General features: G+C 49.5%; 1 protein-coding gene across 1 annotated transcript in view; it reads left to right on the top strand.

Moving 5' to 3' along the window:
* The window catches only part of SYN3 (synapsin III), a 410,811-nt gene extending 392,920 nt beyond the window's left edge, over nt 1-17,891 (top strand). The window contains exons 8-13 of the mRNA XM_082636954.1: nt 598-672; nt 3,640-3,742; nt 8,171-8,305; nt 9,174-9,261; nt 14,454-14,745; nt 17,649-17,891. Coding sequence (XP_082493080.1) covers nt 598-672; nt 3,640-3,742; nt 8,171-8,305; nt 9,174-9,261; nt 14,454-14,745; nt 17,649-17,781 — 826 coding nt within the window. The 3' untranslated portion in view covers nt 17,782-17,891. The remainder of the gene's footprint in view (nt 1-597; nt 673-3,639; nt 3,743-8,170; nt 8,306-9,173; nt 9,262-14,453; nt 14,746-17,648) is intronic.
* Nucleotides 17,892-19,003: the final 1,112 nt, after the last annotated feature.

Here is a 19,003-nt window from a genome sequence, read left to right as displayed (position 1 = left end):
ATGTACTCTCAGGAAGTCACATTTTCAGATGAAACTTGAAGGATGAGTAGGACTTAGGGAGGCAAAGATGGCGACGAAGACTGGATCAGGCAAAGGGAAAAAGGTGTGTGGAGGCCTACACACGGGAAATATCCATGGGCTTTGGAGAAAGGGCAAGGGAACTAAGAGGGTGAGGCAGGCAGAGCCAGAAGGCCTTCCTCCTCGTCACCATGGAAGAGTGATCACTTCTCTCCATGGCTCTCAAGAAAGATTCCAGAGTCACCGGGGGCTATACTGCCCTATAGTTCTTCTTCTGAAAAACAGGAGGCCAAAGTTTGCAGGATTTAATCTGATAGTGTAGGCGTTTGTTAAATATAACTTTATATTTCAGAGGTGGCTTGGGGAAAGACACACACGACCCAACAAATAAGACAGTCAACACAGAGGGAAATAAAAACAGAAAAATAATTCTGAAGACTGGATGCGTACCTAAGAATACATGTCAGAATGTAAGCCAGATATTTGAATCAGAGCCGCCAAGCAGTCAAAGCAAAAAAGGAAAGCAGATCAATGACCAGCATCCCTAATGCCCTCACGGTGTTATTTGTTCTGATACAGGAGGACCTCCATCTCTGGAAACTGGAAGGCCAACACAGGCTCTGCTATGCTGGAGCAGGTGGCCATGACAGAGAGGTAAGAGGCAAAGGAGGTGTTTAGGGAGAGGCACCAGCCATAGTGGGAGATAGATAGGGATACAGTAAGGATCCTGTAATGAATGCCATCTCACACTTTGGCCAGTATCTCTCCACCCACAGAGTACTTTCCTAGGCATGATCCCCGTTACTGCCCATAATAGCCTGCAGGGAAGGTTTTATAAATAACCCCATTTTACAGATAGGGCAGAAAGTTTAGAGGGGGAAAGTGACTTGTCCAGGGTCACAGAGCTAATCAGTGACAGAACTGAAAGTAGAACCCTAATATCTTGACTCCAAGTCCAGGGGTCTTTCCCGCCCTACCCAGCTGCTGTAGGAAGAAAGCAAGAAGTCCTCATCAGTCTTTTCCTGCTCTGACAGCTGCATGGAAGCATCCCTATTAGGGCAACAGGGCTACTGGACTGTCCACTCCTCTCTCAGACTTATTCCTATCTCAGTATGAGAGGGAGAGGTTGACTTCCTATGAATCATGAATGTGGCAGGGATGCACTCTGGCTGAAAGTCGCTCAGGTCTTTCTCCCTTATTTAAACAACACCTGTAAGCCATCCTCACCTGAAGGAGGACCTGTCACCTGCTCTTGGGGCCAGCAGCACACATACATCCTTTTTTGATTGCCCAGTGACTTCTGCTTGCAAGCATTCAATGACAGTGGACAAAGCATGGGCTTTGGGGTCAGAAAGGTCTGTTCAGTGAACATGTGTTGGGTGCCTACTGCATGCCATGTATGTTGAGCACTAAAGAGGCCAAGATGAAAAGACCCAATCCTTCCCTTTAAGAACTCTGTATCAGTTGCAAGTGTCAGAACACAAATTAGATTAGTTTGAACCAAAGCGGGGATTTATTGGCTTGTAGCAATGAAAACTCCAGAGGTACAGCTCCAGGTAGGACTTTAGAACTTATTCTACCCCCTTAAGTTGGATAGAATATGTTGGCTTCTATGTTGGTTTCATTCTGGTCATTCATATGGTGGCCCATAATGACTCCAGGCTTATATCTTGACAGTATCAAGTCCAGCAGAAAGAAGGTGTCTTTCCCAGTCAAAGCCTGGAATAGAGCCTTATTCACAGATTGGCCTGACTTCGATCATATGACCATCCCTGAACCAATCACTATGGTCCAGAAAGCAGCAGTGCTGTGATTATATAGGCCTATGTCACATCTCTGCCCCTAGAGATTGGAGTGGGACCACCCTGCTACAGCAATGATGACTGAGTGAGACTTAGGGGAGGGATATAACACAGTCACTGTCCTCATGGAACTGCTGGTTCAGGGCTCTAAGCTGAGGAAGCAGCATGAACGAAAGTGAGTGGTCCTGCCCCTTCCAAGCTGTATTACGTAGGGTAAGTTAACTACCCTTTCTGAATTTCTTCAGTTGTAAATTGGAGTTAACATACCCAAGCCAGAGGGCTGAATGAGAGAGGGATGTTCAGTACCTAACCCAGTGCTGGCCTATGGCAGGGAGGGGCACTGTAAATGTTGGCTTCCTTCCCTTCCACTCAATCCCAGGTGGCAGCTACTACCTTCCAGGTGGGTAACCACCTATGCTAACTAGTCTCAGGGGAGTTGTGCTCATTACCTGGCACAACTGAATCACCTGGTTTGGGGGAGTCACATCCTTCCCCCAGTGGGCATTCATAGGACAGTCTTGGCCCTTTTCTTCATGGCCTTTCCAGAATGTGAGCCCAGCCTTCCCCAATGCCTCACAAGCTACTCACAGATGTCTCCAGCAGGGCACTATCTCCCTGGCTCTGCTCAGTCCCAGGCCACATGGGCCATCTCTGCAGGAGCCTACCATGGGAGTGGGTCTGCTGAGGCCTGGAATTCACTTTCCATTCTGCAAATTCATGGACAGTACCCTCAGTGCCTCAAGGGGCATTAGCGGATGAGATGAGAGATCTGGTTCTGAGAGCACTTCAGCTCATTCCAGGCCTTATGGCTCAGAGACACAAATAGATCTCAGAGCAGGCGTGCCCCCATGTGACCCTGGAGGGTGGAGAGAGAAGCAAGAACATTTGACACAAAGTCCCCTGTGACTCCAAATCCAGCCACCATGAGGGAAGCCAAGTGCAAGGCCAGGAAGACTTCTCCAGATACAACCATCCTCTTGTTGCAGGGTCAAAGTCCAGCACTGAGATCTTCCCCTGCAAAGCAAACAGGCCTTGCAGCCATCAAGTGGCTGGAAAGGGAAAAAAAAGCAGCGGGTCCAGAGGACCAGGCCCCCAGGCCAGACAAGAGCAGCCTGCCAGGCTCCTCTGCCCGCATTCCCCAGGCAGGAGGAGAATATGCCCTTTGTCCCCACAGGCTGGGCCTGGGAGAGCGGCCTGGGAGGGATTTCTGGGGACCTTCGAGCAGCTTTCCCAAGGGAAAAGGACTTCAGGGGAAGCTGGGTGTCCAGGATGGCTCCAGATGGGGGCAAGGCAAGCTTCCCACTACTAGGGAGCCAGTCAAGTTCTAGGCGGGGTGGGCTCAGGTCTCTGAGATCTCTCCCAGCTCCCATTCCTTCTCCCCCAGTCCTGCTTCTCTCCTGCCTGCCTGGCTCCCTTTTAGCTGCTCTCCTGCTGTCTCTCTCTCACGGTCCATCTATGTCTCTGCCTCCCTCTTTACCCATCCTGTCTCTCCCACTGCCTCTGTCTCTCCCACTGCCTCTGTCTCTCTCAGGTCTCTGTCTCTCCCACTGCCTCTGTCTCTCCCACTGCCTCTGTCTCTCCCACTGCCTCTGTCTCTCTCAGGCCTCTGTCTCTCTGCCTTTCTGTCTCTCTTGCTGCATCTCCTGTCTCTCTCCATCTCTGAATGGTTGCCTGTGTGTCACTGTCTGTCCCATAGCCTGTTTTTCTGTATGTGTCCTTCTGTGTCTCTCCCTCCCTCTGTCTCTGCCTCTCTCTCCCTCTGCTTCCCGTCCCTGCTCCCTGCCCCTCATGCCCACTGCCTGTCTCTCCATCCCTGCAGGTACAGGCTGTGGGTGGACAGCTGCTCAGAGATGTTTGGTGGCCTGGACATCTGCGCCGTCAAGGCTGTCCACAGCAAGGATGGCAGAGACTACATCATTGAGGTGAGAGGTGGACCAGGAGGTCCTCCTGGCCTGTCCAGGCCCCTGAGCAGGCATGCCAGAGGGAAGGAGTCCAAGTGTGGCCTCCAGCGTGGTCAGCTGTGTCTTAGCCCATGGCTGGGGCACATGCAGCCCAAGCCACAGCAAGCAGCTCCCACAGGCTTCTCACCTACCACCCTCACATACCCCATCCCCACCCTTGGCTGCCTCTAAAGCCTTTGTGCCCAGGGGCTCTGAGCTGGCCCTCAAGAGGTCTGGGCATGAGGTTAAACAAATATCCCCAACCCATGGCCCTAACAGTAGGGGAAAAGCATCGGGCCAAGAGTTGGCAAGATTCCGTCCCCTCAGGCCTCTTCAATTTTCTCAATGTCCCAGTGTGTAAAGAGGACACACTTCCCTGGTCACTAGGCAGAGATTCCGTTGTCTGTTCAATCAGCACCCAGTGGCTCCCATGGGCTTGGCGTGGGGGCAGCTCTGGGGACAGAGCTCTGAGCAAGACGGACGTGGGGTGTGCAGGCTGGCAGGGAAGGGTGGTACACTAACTTCAGGGCACCGAAGGTTAGGAAAGGGGTGTGAATGGAGGGAAATGTAATTGTAAGAGAGGTCAGAGGGGCTCTGAGTCCCAGAATCTCTCCCTCAACCTTCCTGCAGCCCATGCCTCTCAGAGGCCAACCACCCTGCTGCCCTCCAGAGCTGTCGCCTACAGGTCGCCGTGGTCCTTCCATCACCCTCCTCCCCTACCCCCACGACTTCCTCTCCATGCTTCTCCCATCCCCACAGCCCCCCTCCCACCTTCAAGGCTCCCTGTGTCCACCCCAATCCCACGGTCCCCCTTCCCCTTCCGTGGCTCCCCCCCGTCTCCCCCAATCCCACAGTCCCCCTCCCCGCTCCGTGGTTCCCCAAGTCTCTTGGCCTCACAGCCCCCTCTCCCTTCCTAACTCCCTTTCCCTCCCCGCCACAGCTCATGGTTCTCCATTGCTTCCCCTGAAAATGCTGCTCTGGCTCAGAATTCTCCCTTCTCTCCCCAACCTCACATCCTAGCTCTCCCACCCCCCAGAGCCCCTTCCAGTGCCTCCCTTCTGTGGCCTTCTCCAACCACGGCAGAGGCGCGGTGCTGACACAGGGCCAAGACACGTGAGGGAGAGCCCTGTGGCTGCCCCCTCCCCGGGGTGTGGGCGGCTAATGGGAAGCACATGGCTGGGGTGACCGCAAGAGCCAGCCAGTCCTCCAGCCCCGAGTGTCTGCACCACTCCCGGGACCCACAGCATGGCGGGACCCGGTGAATGGAGGGGTGGGAGCCCCGCTCTTCTCCCCCAGCATTGCCAGGAGGGCATCCACACCCAAGCCCAGGGAGTAGCCAGCTTGAAGGTGAAGGGGAGGGAGACCAGGGTGGACATAGCCCCTCTGCCCACACTCACCCCTCAGAAGGCCAGGTAGCTTCCAAGGATGAGTTGCATCTATATTTGCAGGTTCAATCCTGCTCTAGAAAACAGCTCTCTCCTCAAGTCCAGCAGCCACCATTACCTGAAATCTCCTCAGCAGCCCCTCCTCAGAGGACATTGAAGGGGCCAGGAGCAAAACTACTGCCCTGTACATGTGCTTCCAAGCTAGACCCAGGCTGCTCCCTGGAGGAACGAAGATGCCTGGGACCTTCAGACCGACGCCTAGGGCATTGCATCTCCTGAGACCCTTCCTGGCCTCCTGCCTCTGCATCTCTTCATGGGACCACCACACATGAACTCAGCTTTGGCACACATGTGGTCATGGATTCACTCACCCATTCGTTCATTCACTGTTGAGCTCCTGTCCTGGGCACCAGACCCGCAGCCAAGTGGTGGAGATACAGCAGTGCACACAGTAGCAGGGACCCTGCCCCGAGAGCTTCCTTTCAGAAAGGGGACCAGCAATCAGCAGGGGGACCCCTGGCTCCCTTCGCCGAGCTCCTGCCTATCTGAGTTTCCTCAGCTTTCACTCTTAGGAAACAAAAATTTGTACCCGTGGGCCCAGACTCCATGCCTCCAGACATTCAGCGGGTCAGGGATGAAAGACCTTACACATTGGAAAAAAAAAAAAAATCGTGGGTTTGGACTTTACAACACAATAAGACAACTTCTCAAAAATGTTCCGGGGGGCGGGGGGTGGGGGAAATGGCTTTTCAGATTGTTTTTTCTCTCAGAAACATTGCAGAGTTGTTTCCGTTGCTTTTCAGTTTAGAGTGAGGTCAAGGGAGATGGGGAGGTTTTTACCAGAAAGATAAAAGGTATTTTTCCCCAGTCAGGAAAAACAACAGACAGAAGGGATCCAAAAATACTGATTTCTTCAGCCACCTCTGTGGTGAGAACATAAAATTTGTGGGACATGTTTTGTGAAGATCCTCACAGTGAAATACTCAGGGGAAAGACCCATGAACTTGTCCTCCATGACCTGTACAGGGAATGACATTGCTCATTGGAAAAATGTTTCCCTGGGGAGACCAGAATGTCCACTTCCTCTGGCTGTGTCCGCCATGGGGACTCCAGAATGCTCTGACCTCAGGTTCCTTGTGGTGGCTGTTTTCTACTGCAGGGAATGTAGGAAACACAAACCAGAACAGAAAGGGGTGGGCAGGGTCAGGAAGAGAAAGGACAGGCCTATGTACACGTAGACTCCACAGTTATAACTCAACTCAGCCCACATTGAACGAGAGACTGTCCATGTGCCGGGCACTGGGATCCAGGGTACCAAGAACCCAGGCATAACCAGCAGGGAGCTCAATTTGAGGACAGTTTTCAGGACCATCCATAATAGAATCTGCATTCACATCCTTGAGTTTGCTTTTCAGCTTCCCCACCATAGTAGGTGCTTTAGACTCACAGGCTCCTAGAAGTCCCAGCTGGAAGTGTCTTTGCAGCTGCCCAAACCCCTCAGTTTATAGTTGAGGGAAACAACAGGCCCACAGAGGAAAAGTGACATGCCAAGATCACACAGCAAGTCCCTAGCAGAACCGAAGCCTGGAACCCAGGTCTGCTGTTCCCCTTTCTTAACACAGAGAGCTGTTCGGTGATCGGTGAGACACGGAAGGGTTGCTAGCAATCTGTCCTTGAATTTGCTGCTTCTTTGACTTCAGTTTTCCCATCATGATAAGGATAGTGATGGTACCTGTCTCAAAGAGCTATGCTGAGATTGGTGTGAGGTCATCCACACCCAGTGCTTAGAACAGCGCCTGGCACGTAACGATGAAATAGAGCACTTATTAGTATCCTTATCATCAGCAGCAGGACTTATTGCAGGGACCTTTCATTCCTCCATTCAAGAGGTACTTAGTGAGGGCACACCTGTCTAACAGGACACAGGGCCCATCCCCAGCCCAGGGGCTCACCGTCTGGTCGGGGAGACACACATCAACAGGAGACCATGGCCCTGTGGGATAAGCTGTCCAACGGGACGACCAAAGTGACGGTGGCAGGAGTGCCGAGGAGGCTTCCCAGAGGAAGGGCCGGCTAGATGTTCCCTGACGGATGAGAAGGGCTTAGGTAGGTAGAGTGGGTAGAGAGAATGACACGCACAAGGACCTAGACAAGAGAGAACTTGGTGAGTCCCCAGCTTGGGAAAAGGGAGAACGAGACAGTGCATTTGATGGGGGCAGGGTGGGGGGTGGTGGTGAACAGGCTGGATTTCCCTACAGCTGGGGAGGAGACAGGGGGCCCACCAAGGCCCTCTGAGACCGTCTACAGCCGCCCGTGCCTGGGGAATCACCTGGATCGTTAGCCTGCGTGACTTCGGGCAAGTCCCTTCCCATCTCTGGGCCTCGGTTTCCCCATCTGCAAGAAAAGCGGATGTGCGGACATACAAATATGATCCCTCAGGCCCCCTCCCAGTGTAAGCACTGTGCCTCCTTTGAGAAGCAGCCTGCTCCCCGTGGAAGAAGTTCCTCTCCAGGAGTTTATTCTGCCAGAGCCCTGGAGAACAGGCCTTGCCTCTTCCCTTTTCTCTCTGAGCCCTGAGTTGACTCTAACCCTTGTTCTTTTTTTGGTCATAATCGAGCCCCCCACCTTCACTGCTTCCGGCTTTGTGGAACACCTTGACTTTGGGCCAGAGTTCAGGAGGCCAGCCCCAATCTTGGGTGGGGGCCAAGGCGGGAAAAGAGAGGCAGAGACGAGCTCCCCAAAGAAAAGAGCAGAAAAGGTCAGCAAAGGCTCCCAGCCCTTGGTCGCATGTCTGAGGTCCAGCAAATGTCGACTGAATTGAACTGAGTCCAGGGAGGTGATTTAGACTGAACTGCAGGAAACTGGATGTCTCCACGGGGGTCATTCCCAGCTGGAGGCACTGGGCTGGGTGTTTGCATGGAGAGCATTGCCATCTAGTGGTCACTTCTGTCATGAGCTCTGAGCCTGCCTCCTGGCCGCCCTGGCCTGAGGGTCCTTCAGGACTCCTTTCTCTCATCACCTGCAGATGATGGACAGCTCCATGCCCCTGATTGGAGAGCACCTGGAAGAGGACAAACAGCTGATGGCCGATCTCGTTGTCTCCAAAATGAGTCAACTCCCGATGCCAGGGGGCACAGTGCCCTCGCCCCTGAGGCCTTGGGTAAGGTCCTCGGAAGTAAGGGACACTGTGTAGCCATGAGAAACGCCTGGCTGTCTGGGAATGGGTGCCCTGATCCACAGGAGATGCTCCCAACTTGGGGAGAAAGGAATGGGGTATGGGTGAGGCTGGGATTGGGGGAGAGCTTGTAGCCCTGCTCCTGATGGGGGAACTTGGGGGGCTCTGAGAGACCCTTCCTCCCTTCACCATCCTGGGGAGAAAAACCTTGTCTCAACTGGGCTTTGGGTGTCGGTAGGCAGAGATTATTAACATAAGAAACCAGTTGTCCCCTCTGTGCGCTCCATCCCGGGCCTGAGCAGGGAGCAGGGTGTGCGTGTGTGTGTGCGCGCGCACGCACGTGCCCGTGTACACACATGCCCTTTGTATACTCCCAGGGCACCAGTCAATAGAGACTATTGTGTCTTCCGTTTTCCTCATCCTCCAACCTCGACATGCTCCCTCAGAGCTCCTCCCTTCCACAGTCCTCACCACGGACTACCAGATTATTCTCCAAAGAATTTGCTAGACCCCCAGCTTTCTGGAAAAGCAAGTCTCAAAACCTGCTCCCCCTTTCCCCACAAAAACAAACCTGTGATAACAGATGTCAGAATGATGGTCATACTCGAGGGGGCTGCTGGCTGGGAGGGGGCACGGAGCAGGCTTCTCCACTGGAAATGTTCTGTCTTGACCTGCTTGGTGGTTACACAGGTGTATCCACGTGTGAAAACTCGTTGTGCTGTACACTTTAGAACTGTGCACATTATGTAAGTTTTACCTCAGTAGTGAACAGATGTTCATAAACCCTGCCCTCGTACACAGGAAGTAAATGGCTGTGGTGATCACAACAGGCTTCTCTTCTCTTCTGCTCTAGACTCCTCAGACTAAACCAGCAAAACCCCCCGGGCAAGCCCAGCTTGGGCCTCCGCTCGGACAGCCTCAGCCACGGACACCCACACAAGGTAGGGCCCACGACGAGCCGCGCACCGAGAGAAACTGTCCAGCAAGCATGCTGGAATGCACTGAGGGGTCCACGCGTGACTTCCAAAAGGCGCTCTGGAACACTCCATCTTAATACTTTATTCCCAGATATGTGCCCTCGCTCTGTATGCAGAATGAAAGAGACCATGAGGTTTGTCACCCCCTTAAAGTCAGAAAAGGAGGAAAGGAAGACAGACAGTAAATGTATTAAGTACCACTGTGCTAGGGACTTTCCCGTTTTTCTCATTTTTTTCAGCCTCCCAACTTGTCAACAGTGAAAACAACAGTATTTCCCTTTTACAGAGATGGGTGTTGAGGCTTCATCCAAGGAAGCACAAGAAAATGGCAGGTTTACAAGTCTGGCCTTTCAGATCTTCTAGAAATTGTCTGTTTCCTAGCTGCTAGCAGTGCCTGATTATAGATTTATGAGCCAGCCAGCTAGAGTGAGAAAGAAAAACGGAACGTTGTACAGAACCTTGTCGATTGGAATTGTTCCTCAAAAAATATCCCAGCATTACTATGTAAATGCCACCATTTATTAGAGGATGGATGAACTATTGGTGACAAGATGAAAAGAAATCGTGGCCATAACTAACCTCTCAGGCTGCCAGCCGCTCAGGTGTTCTCACGCTCAGGCCTGGGGAGAAAGTCAGCCCATGTCCTCTCCCGCAGTCAGAACTTTCCGGGCACACTCACTGCTCTAGTGCCAGCTTGGAGCCTCAGGACCGCTTCGCACCAAGAAGCCAGGCCAGGCATTTTCATGGTGACCTTTTAAGGATCTGCTTTAAGACTCATCAGAAAGAAACATTACTATCACACTGTGGCCTTTGCAGTCGCTTTTATCAAAGTAACAGATTCATTGCTTCTTGGGAAAATCGGCCTTGGGCACTAAATGGCTTCTTCTTCAAAAGGTCTTAGATAAAACACCCCATTCATCTTTCTTGTCTGTGCTTCTCTTCTTGGAAAAGCAGAAAGCATTTAAGAAGAGGGAAATTGCATGACTTACATAACTGTGTACCAAAGAACACTGGCTGCTGCTTCAGGCAGATAAACACCTATTTGAATCCACTTCCATGTCTCAGTACCCTGGCAGACTTAGGCAAGTTACATCACTTCTCGGAGCCTCAGTTTCCCCAGTGATAAAGGAGGAAATGACAGCTGCCCCGTTTAGTAATGGGAAGCTTCCCGTGAGATAACACAGGTGAAGCGGTTAGCAAGGTGTCCCGGCGTGGAGGTAGTGCTTAGTAGGTTCTAGCTCTTACTACTACTAATATACTGTTAATAACTATTTATATGACCTTTACCGTTAAAAACTCACTATTAATATTTTGTGTCTTACTAACAATTATAATATACATGTTGTCCTTAATGGTTGTTATCATAACAATCCTTATAACTAAAGCAGCCCCACTGCCCTCCTGCCCGGTGAGAATTCTATGATTATAAATGTTCAAAAACAACTTATTCATCACCCTGCCAGGCTCTGACTGTGCCTCTGCCCTACCCTGGCCCTTCTCACTCTGCCCCAGGGCTTACTTTTTCAACCACATTTGAACCGAGCACTTTTAAAACAGAGAGCTACTGTATTCTGGTTTCCTCTCCGGCCCAGAGTAGAGACACGCTCGATAAAGAGATATTTTAAGCGACATGAGGCTAAACACACGTTTAGTGAGTTGAAAAACAATCAATTTAAAACCAATTAGGATAATTAAAGAAAATGCTCATTGAATTAACATTCAGATTAAAAATAACAAGGCTAATTAAAACACAGTGCTTTCATTGAGTTCCCAAAATAACAAGACCACATTATTAACTTGTTTTTTGAACTCACTACTCACTTTCAACTCAGTAAAAATGAAGGTCTCTTTTAATGAACCTCACATCTTTTAGCACCAATCCTGGGCTAAGGCAAATACTTTCTACATTTAATTTTTTTTTCTGTATGTGCTCAAACAAAAAGTACTAAATTTGTTGCTTTGCTGAGAAGCTGAAAACAATTAGTGTCTCTTGATGCATCCCACCTGTATAGTAGGGACTGAACGAATAGTTAATAAATGAATGAATGAGTATCCAGATTTTCCAAGATATTATATCAGTCTTGAGGAGCAGAGTGTGGAGAGGTGGGGCGGGGGGTGGGATTTAAGATAAAACTAGAAAACATGTCTTTTGGGACCTACAATGGGTTTAAAAAACAAAAAAGTAAACCAACATTTAAAAATCAGAAGCTTTTACATAAACATCTAGATTTCCAGCTTCTCCCGATAGAGCAGGAGCTCTAGAAACAGTGGGCCTGCTTGCTACGTAGCCACTGTCCACTGACAGGGCAAGGACTCCTCCGTTTGCCTCAGGCCTTACTCCTTCCTCGCTAGTGTCACTTCCACAGTGACACGGTGTCAATTGCCATTTTCTTTGTTCTTGCCCCTCTTTAAAGAGATAAGTCTCTGAACCGTGTATCTCAAGTGGGAAAATTTTTTAAAGCCACGTGATTTTTCTGACACTCTCCTGCTTTATTTATTTATGTATCTGCCTGGCCCTATAGGTGTTTGAGTTTTGTGATCAATGGGTCCTCCAATCTACTGGGACAATATAGTCATGAATCAAGCCATGTGCAATCAGTTGCTAGACTGGAGCTGCAATTCAGTCCAACCTGGAAAGTGTTGCACAAGCTCACAAAGATATTCAAATATGGAGGGATGTTTGATGTCTAGTCCAACGACCTCATTTCCAAACAAGGGCCCAGAGAGGAGAAGTGATGCACCCACAGTCACACAGCAGGTTAATGGCAAGGACCTGGGGCTCTGGTACCTGTAGGGTGTCAGGGCCACCAGACATGCAGGTCGTGCCCTCCACACAGGACCCAGCTGAGACAGTCTGAGGGGGGAGGCCAGCTGAAATCTAGTCCTTGCCCCCTTTGCACCGGGCTCAGAGCAGCCACCACTGGGGGAAAGCACCTTTTTCTTAATTTGCACAAAGGTGCTGCCCTGTGTGGTACAGTAAAGAAAGGAAAAAAGGGAAACAAAAGAAAACAGAGCTTTGAGCCAGAGAGATCTAGGTTTGAGTCTAGGCTCTTCCCCTTACTAGAAGTGACACTTTTTAAGCAAGTCACAGTATATCTGGGACTGAGTTTCTTTGTAAAATGGGGATGATAATAATGCCTAACCCACAAGCTGCGAGGGTGCCCAGCCCAAGGCCGGGACATGATAGAGAGGACACAGTAGAGACCTGGGGAGCTCACACAAGTGGAAGCCACATTATGAAAGGGCTCAGAGTTGAGCTCCAGCCCTTTTTAAACTCTCAGTCTCCCATCCTCTCAACAAAGCATGGCGAGAATCACCGCAGTGCATCCCACCTTCCCAGGAGCCGCTGTATCCTGGGATGGAGAGCAGCAGGCAGCTAGTCTGCTTTGCCAAGATGCATTTCACAATCAGCAGTCCTGACACCTGGGTTCAAGGGTGAGGAGGGTGCACCTTGCTTGCTTGGAGCCTTGGAATTCCACTCAAAGTCATTTCTGGGAGGCTAAAATGTCCTTTCGCTTGTAGGTGAAAGCCTATATGCTCTGTGCATCAACAGGGTGAAGTCAAGCTCCTCTGTGGGCTTTCTGTGGTTACCCCTTCTAGTTATGAAACCTTAATGAGGCTGTTTCCACTTCAACCTGATGAGAAGATTGGTATCTTCCCTACCGGCCTCTCTCTAGATCAAATGATATATTGCTTTTGAAAGTTCTTAGAAAAGATTAGAGAGCTATCCAAAAGTAAGGGATAATTATTTTCATTGTTTCAAAAGTAATACATCTTCAGTGTGGAAAACATCAGTGAGCAAAAGGAAGAGAATTTAAGTCCCTCATCATCCCACCGCTCTTTTTTTTTTTTTTTTTTTTGTGGTACGCGGGCCTCTCACTGTTGTGGCCTCTCGCGGTGCGGAGCACAGGCTCCGGACGCGCAGGCTCAGCGGCCATGGCTCACGGGCCCAGCCGCTCTGCAGCATGTGGGATCTTCCCGGACCGGGGCACGAACCCGTGTCCCCTGCATCGGCAGGCGGACTCTCAACCACTGCGCCACCAGGGAAGCCCCCATCCCACCGCTTTTAAAATCATTGCTCGGTGCCTCATTACTCGAAGCGTGGAAAGCAGAAGCATCACCTGGGAGCTTGTTAGTAACGTAGACCCCATCCGTGTTGCCATAACAAAATACCACAGACTGAGTGGCTTCATCAACAGACCTTTATTTTCTCATGTTTCTGGAGGCTGGAAGTCCAAGATCAAGGTGGCAGCAGGGTTGAAACTTCTCCCCAGGGCTTGCAGACAGCACCTTCTCACTGTGTCTTCACGTGGCCTTTCCTCTGTGTGTGCAGGTCCCTGGTCTCTCTCTCTCTTTTCATAAGGACACCAGTCCTATTGGATTAAGGCCCACCTTTATGGCATCATTCAACAATAGTTACCTCTTTTAAGGCCCTATTTCCAAAAACAGTCACACCAGGGGTTAGGACTCCACCATATGAATTTTGTGAAGGGACACAATCCAGTTCATAACACCGCTCAAGGCCTACTGTATCGGAATCTTTATTTTGACAAGATGCGTGGTGATTCATATGCCATTAAAGTTTGAGACACACTGGTTTTAATGTATAACCTTCCAGTCTTTCTTTTTTACATATCTTTATATATATACATGCCAAAATGGAATTAAACTGCAAATACTGTTTTATAAGCTGCTTATCAACAACATCCCATGTCATTTAATATTATTCTGCCACGTCATACGTGATGACCGTAGCATATTCCGTTATATGAATTTATCCTAATGTTCCTAGTCAGTTCCTCTACAGTTAGGCATTTGTATTGTTTTCAGTTTTTCACTGTTACGAAAAACATTGTAGGGACTTCCCTAGCGGTCCAGTGGTTAAGACTTCACCTTCCAAAGCAGGGGGTGCGGGTTCAATCCCTGGTCGGGGAACTAAGATCCCACATGCCTCGTGGCCAAAAAAACAAAACATAAAGCAGCAGCAATTATTGTCACAAATTCAATAAAGACTTTAAAAAAATGGGCCACATCAAAAAAATCTTAGAGAAAAAAAAAAGAAAAACACTGTAATGAACATCCCTGAAGCGACACTTGTGCACAGCCATATTTATCCTAAAAAAATTTTGAATGTAATAATTTTTCTCTCCCTGTAGGGGGCCCTCGCCAAGCTCAGTCTCCTCAGCCCCCGAGATCTGGAAGCCCCTCGCAACAGAGGCTCTCCCCACAAGGCCAGCAACCCCTGAGCCCCTCATCTGGATCTCCACAGCAGCAGAGGTCACCAGGCTCTCCACAGCTATCCCGCACATCTGGAGGCAGCTCTCCAAACCAGGTCTCCAAGCCAGGCACCACCCTTACCTCACAGCCCCGGCCCCCCATGCAGGGCCACAGCACCTCCCAACAGGGTGAAGAGTCCAAGAAACCAGCAACACCCCACCCCCATCTCAAGTAAGTGCTTTGGGAATTGGGAAGGGCATAGGGTGGACTTGGGGTGTAGACAGAGCTGGGCTGGCTCAGGGTCAGGGACTCAGAGACAGAAGAAGACCCACCAAGGCCTCACCCAGACTTTAAATGGGTAGAAGGAAGCCCAGAGGATGCACCCGGGATGGCAGGCAGGACCCAGAAAGGTGAGAGGATAGATTAGGTCCCACTGTGATCCTCCATGTATACATGCATCGGTTATCTCTTGCTGCATAACAAACCACCCTGAAACTTAGTGGCTTAAGAAAATAACCATTTTCTTTGTTCATAATTTTTGGGTTTAGCAATTTGTTCTGAGTTTGGCTCAGCTGGGAGGATCTGCTGGTCTCTCCTGTAGAGTTGCCAGATAAAATATAGGATGCCCAGGTAGATTTGAATTTCAGATAAACAATGAATAGTTTTGAGCATAAGTGTGCCCTCAAATGTTACATGGGATATACTTATACTCAAAAAGTAATTGTTTTTAATCTGAATATCAAATTTAAGTGGGTGTCCTGTATTTTTACTTACTAAATTCTAGCAACCCTACTCTACTGGGATCACTCATATGGCTGTAGTCATCTGGCAGCTTACCTGGGGCTGGATGGTCCAAGAGGGCCTCCTGCACATTTCTGGTTGTTGGTGTTGCCTGTCAGCTGAGCCTCTCTCTCTCCTTGGGCCTCATCCTCCAGCAGGCTGGGCCCAGCTTCGTCACGTGGTAGAATTACATTCCAAAAGGGCAAAAGTAGAAGCTTCAAGGCTTCTCGAGGTCCAGCCTTAGAAGACGCCGCATAATGTCATTTCATCCCATCACACGCGTTTGGTAAATACAAGTCACATGGTCAAGCCCCGATTAAAGAGGTGGGGAAACAGACTCTTGATAGGAGGACCTGCAGAGTCGCATTGTGAAAGACTAGGAGATGGGGACGGGAGGGAGAGTTGCCACCACTTTGTAAAAGATCCATCCCAATGCACACATACATCCTCTTTCCTGTTTCCACTCAAGCCCGTCTCTTGGTTTGAGGTCAGAAAGAGAGACCCTAAATGTGTTTTCTTTGGAAAGCCTCTCCCTTTCTTCAACTCCAAACACTAATATTAATAATCATCGTTTCACTGCTGGCATCTATTATCTACTTACTATGTACTAAGCACTTTACTTAGTTGGTTTGTTTTTTTTAAGTCCCATGGGCTTAGGAGTTAATAACAGTTATTAACCCCATTTTACAGATGAGCAAACAGAGAAAGACATTAATAATTTGCCAGAGTTTCCACTGTTAGGAAGGAGAAGAGCTAGGATTGAACACAAGACATCCAGCCCATGAGTCATGCTAACCATAATTTTTCTGAATAGGTAATACATTCACATGGTTCAAAGATCTAAAAGATATTGTTTTTATTGAAAAAAATCTCCCATCTCATTCCTATCCAATGCTTTCCTGCGCCCTGCTCCCCAGAGGTAACTATTTTTGTTAGTTCCTTGTGTGTTCCTCCAGTGTTTCCTTATGCAAATACAGAAATATACGTTCTGATTCCCTCCTGCCACTTATTTACACAATCAGCAGTATGCACTGTGCACACCGTTTTGCTCCTTGCTTTTACATTTAACAGTAAATCCTGGAGCTCTTGCACTCAGTTCATTGACATTTTCTCCTTTTCACAGCTGTATAGTATTCTACTATATAGTTATACTACAATTTATCCAACGAATCCACCCGAAACGGAAATGTGGTATGCTCTTCCAAAGAAGGTTGCAGTGAATAGCCTTGAAAACATGCTGTTTCTTATACGTGCAGGATCAGCTGTATAGAAAATACCTGAAATGGTATTATTGGATCAAAGGACAAATGCATTTTTAGTTTGATGAACTGAGCAAGTGGTCCTCCAGCAATAGGCATAGAGGCTGACGGCACAGACTCTAGAGTCAGACCACCTGGGTTCAGTGTCAGCTCTGCCACTTGAAAGCTGCATGACCTCAGAAGAGTTACCTAATCTCTCTGTGCTTAAACTTCCTCTCATGCAAAATGGGGACAACAGTACTCACACCACAGGGTTATTGTAAGGATTAAAATGAGTTTTTGCACAGTTAGTCCTTCTAGCCAGCCAGAATGCAGCTGGCTCCATACGGGCGTATCTGTGACAGCCTCTCACATGTGAAAAGATACAGCCCAGCTAATCACAGAACAGACGAGGGCTTTGGGACTTAAGCCAGGTTTGGGCACTAACCTCAGTAGTCATCCAGCTAAAAACATTTAGATCTCCTGGGTTGTTGCTCTGAAGTATTATTTGGTTCAGTTCAAATCAGCAGGTGTTTATCAAATGCCTACTCTGAACTTAGTCCTGGAAAGCACCCCGGGGGGAATAAGCAAGGGGAAAAGATAGTCTCTGCTTTGAAGAAGATTTTGTTTAATGTGATGACAAGACCAAGTGGGGATCTCTTCCTATGTCTTTCACCCCCACTAGACTGTGAGCCCCTTGAGGGCAGGGCCTGAATCTCATTCATCTCTCCAACCTGTCACCTAGCATTAGGTTGGCACACAGGGTCAAGTGGGTTTGTACACAGAGGCAGGAGAGTGGTCAAGCTGCGCTCTAGTCACGCCTGCCATCTGAGCAGCCTGGTTTTGTGAAAAGAATATGAGCCTTGGATGCTCCCCTGTTACTTGCTGTAAGCCCCAATTTCTGTGCCTAAAAAAGAAGGATACCAATAGCCACCTTGCAGGTTAATTGCGTGTGTGGTGTACTCAGCATCGTGTAAGGGCGGGGATGCCTTGTTTCTGGTCTCACTGTCCTTGTGGTGAGGGGGCTCACCCAGCTGGCTTCCAGGCAAGCCCCAGGACTCACTTCCTGGGGAGTCAAGCCTTGTCGCCCCCAACCCCCTTGCCTTTCTGTTTCAGCAAATCCCAGTCCCTGACTAACAGCCTCAGCACGTCTGACACCTCCCAGCGTGGGACCCCAAGTGAAGACGAGGCCAAGGCCGAGACCATCCGCAACCTGAGGAAGTCTTTCGCCAGCCTGTTCTCTGACTAACCCTGTCCAGGCCGGGAGGTGGGGTGCCCCGTTACACTCCCCCCTCTCCTGCCCCATCCTCCATCTCAGCCTTGGTTCCTGACGGGAACAGAATGGAGGGCCTGAGAATATACTTTCCAAATGCCTTTGATCCAGGAACTGAGTATCTACATGTGTTCCCACTTTCCTTTGCCATGACATTCCAGCATTGCCCAACTGAGGGGTGGGCCTTTGAGAGCCTCCAGATTCCTCAAAACGGGCCTTAAAGACAGGCATCACGTCAACCTTCCTACCCAGATGCTTGCTTCCCTGCCTCAGATAACCAAGTGAGATGTCTGTGTGTGGCTAGTTTTGACATTTCTTGTTAGTGTTTTGCTTGCCTTTGGGAAGGGCCCCCTCTTGAGCCTTGCCCCACCTCCATCAAATGCAGACGCTGAAGTCAGACCTCAGCAATGTAGGAGGCAATAACCTTTTGACAGTGTTTTACAAACAAAAGGAGAAAAGCACAGCCAGGGGAACCTACCACCTACCCTCGCGAGGCCCATCCAAGCTCAAGAGATGGCCCTGCGGACCAGACAGGCAAAGGCCCCATCACACCCGCCACCAGTGGATCTTGAGGACCATGGAAAGATTTCAGAGCCTGTGTGACACGTGGGGCCTTTCAGAACACAACAGAAACAGAGGGGAGGCTTTACAATGTTGCTCGTGCCCAGAGTGCTGTCCTAAATCGGACAGCCAAGAGCAGACCACGGGTTCTTTTAGGAGTCATCACTAGTTCCCAGAGGGGGAATATGCCCTCCGCTTCCCAAGGAAGGAGTTAGGTTAGGGCCTCTCTACCCATTCTGTGTTACACCACCATTTGATCTCTGAATTCCCACCAGGAATGTTGTTTTCTCCTCAAGGATATACAAGGAGCCAGAGACAACGAGCAGATGGATGACACAGGATCAGAAAGTGCGATGACAGTAACTTCTAGCTCAGCGTTTTGCAGGCAGTGTACAGCAAGGTACTGGAAGGTTACTCAGTTATAAAAGGGTTCACCGGTCAAACGTGTTTAGGAAACACTGTTTTTTGTTTGTTTCTTTTCTGAGATTGATAGTACATATCAAAGGCTCTTGGAATTCCTGCAGTAAAGAAATTAGCTTTAACTTTGTTTAACCCACGCTTATTTGACTAAACAAGTTAACTGCAGAGCTGGAAAAGGTAACCCTGACTCCCTTCCCAATGCTTTCTCCTACATCAG

This window comes from Mesoplodon mirus (assembly GCF_964341445.2).
Source record: "Mesoplodon mirus genome assembly, chromosome: 11".
NCBI lineage: Eukaryota > Metazoa > Chordata > Mammalia > Artiodactyla > Ziphiidae > Mesoplodon > Mesoplodon mirus.
Note: the sequence above shows the minus strand (reverse complement) of the source record. Positions and strands in the feature narration are given on the sequence as shown.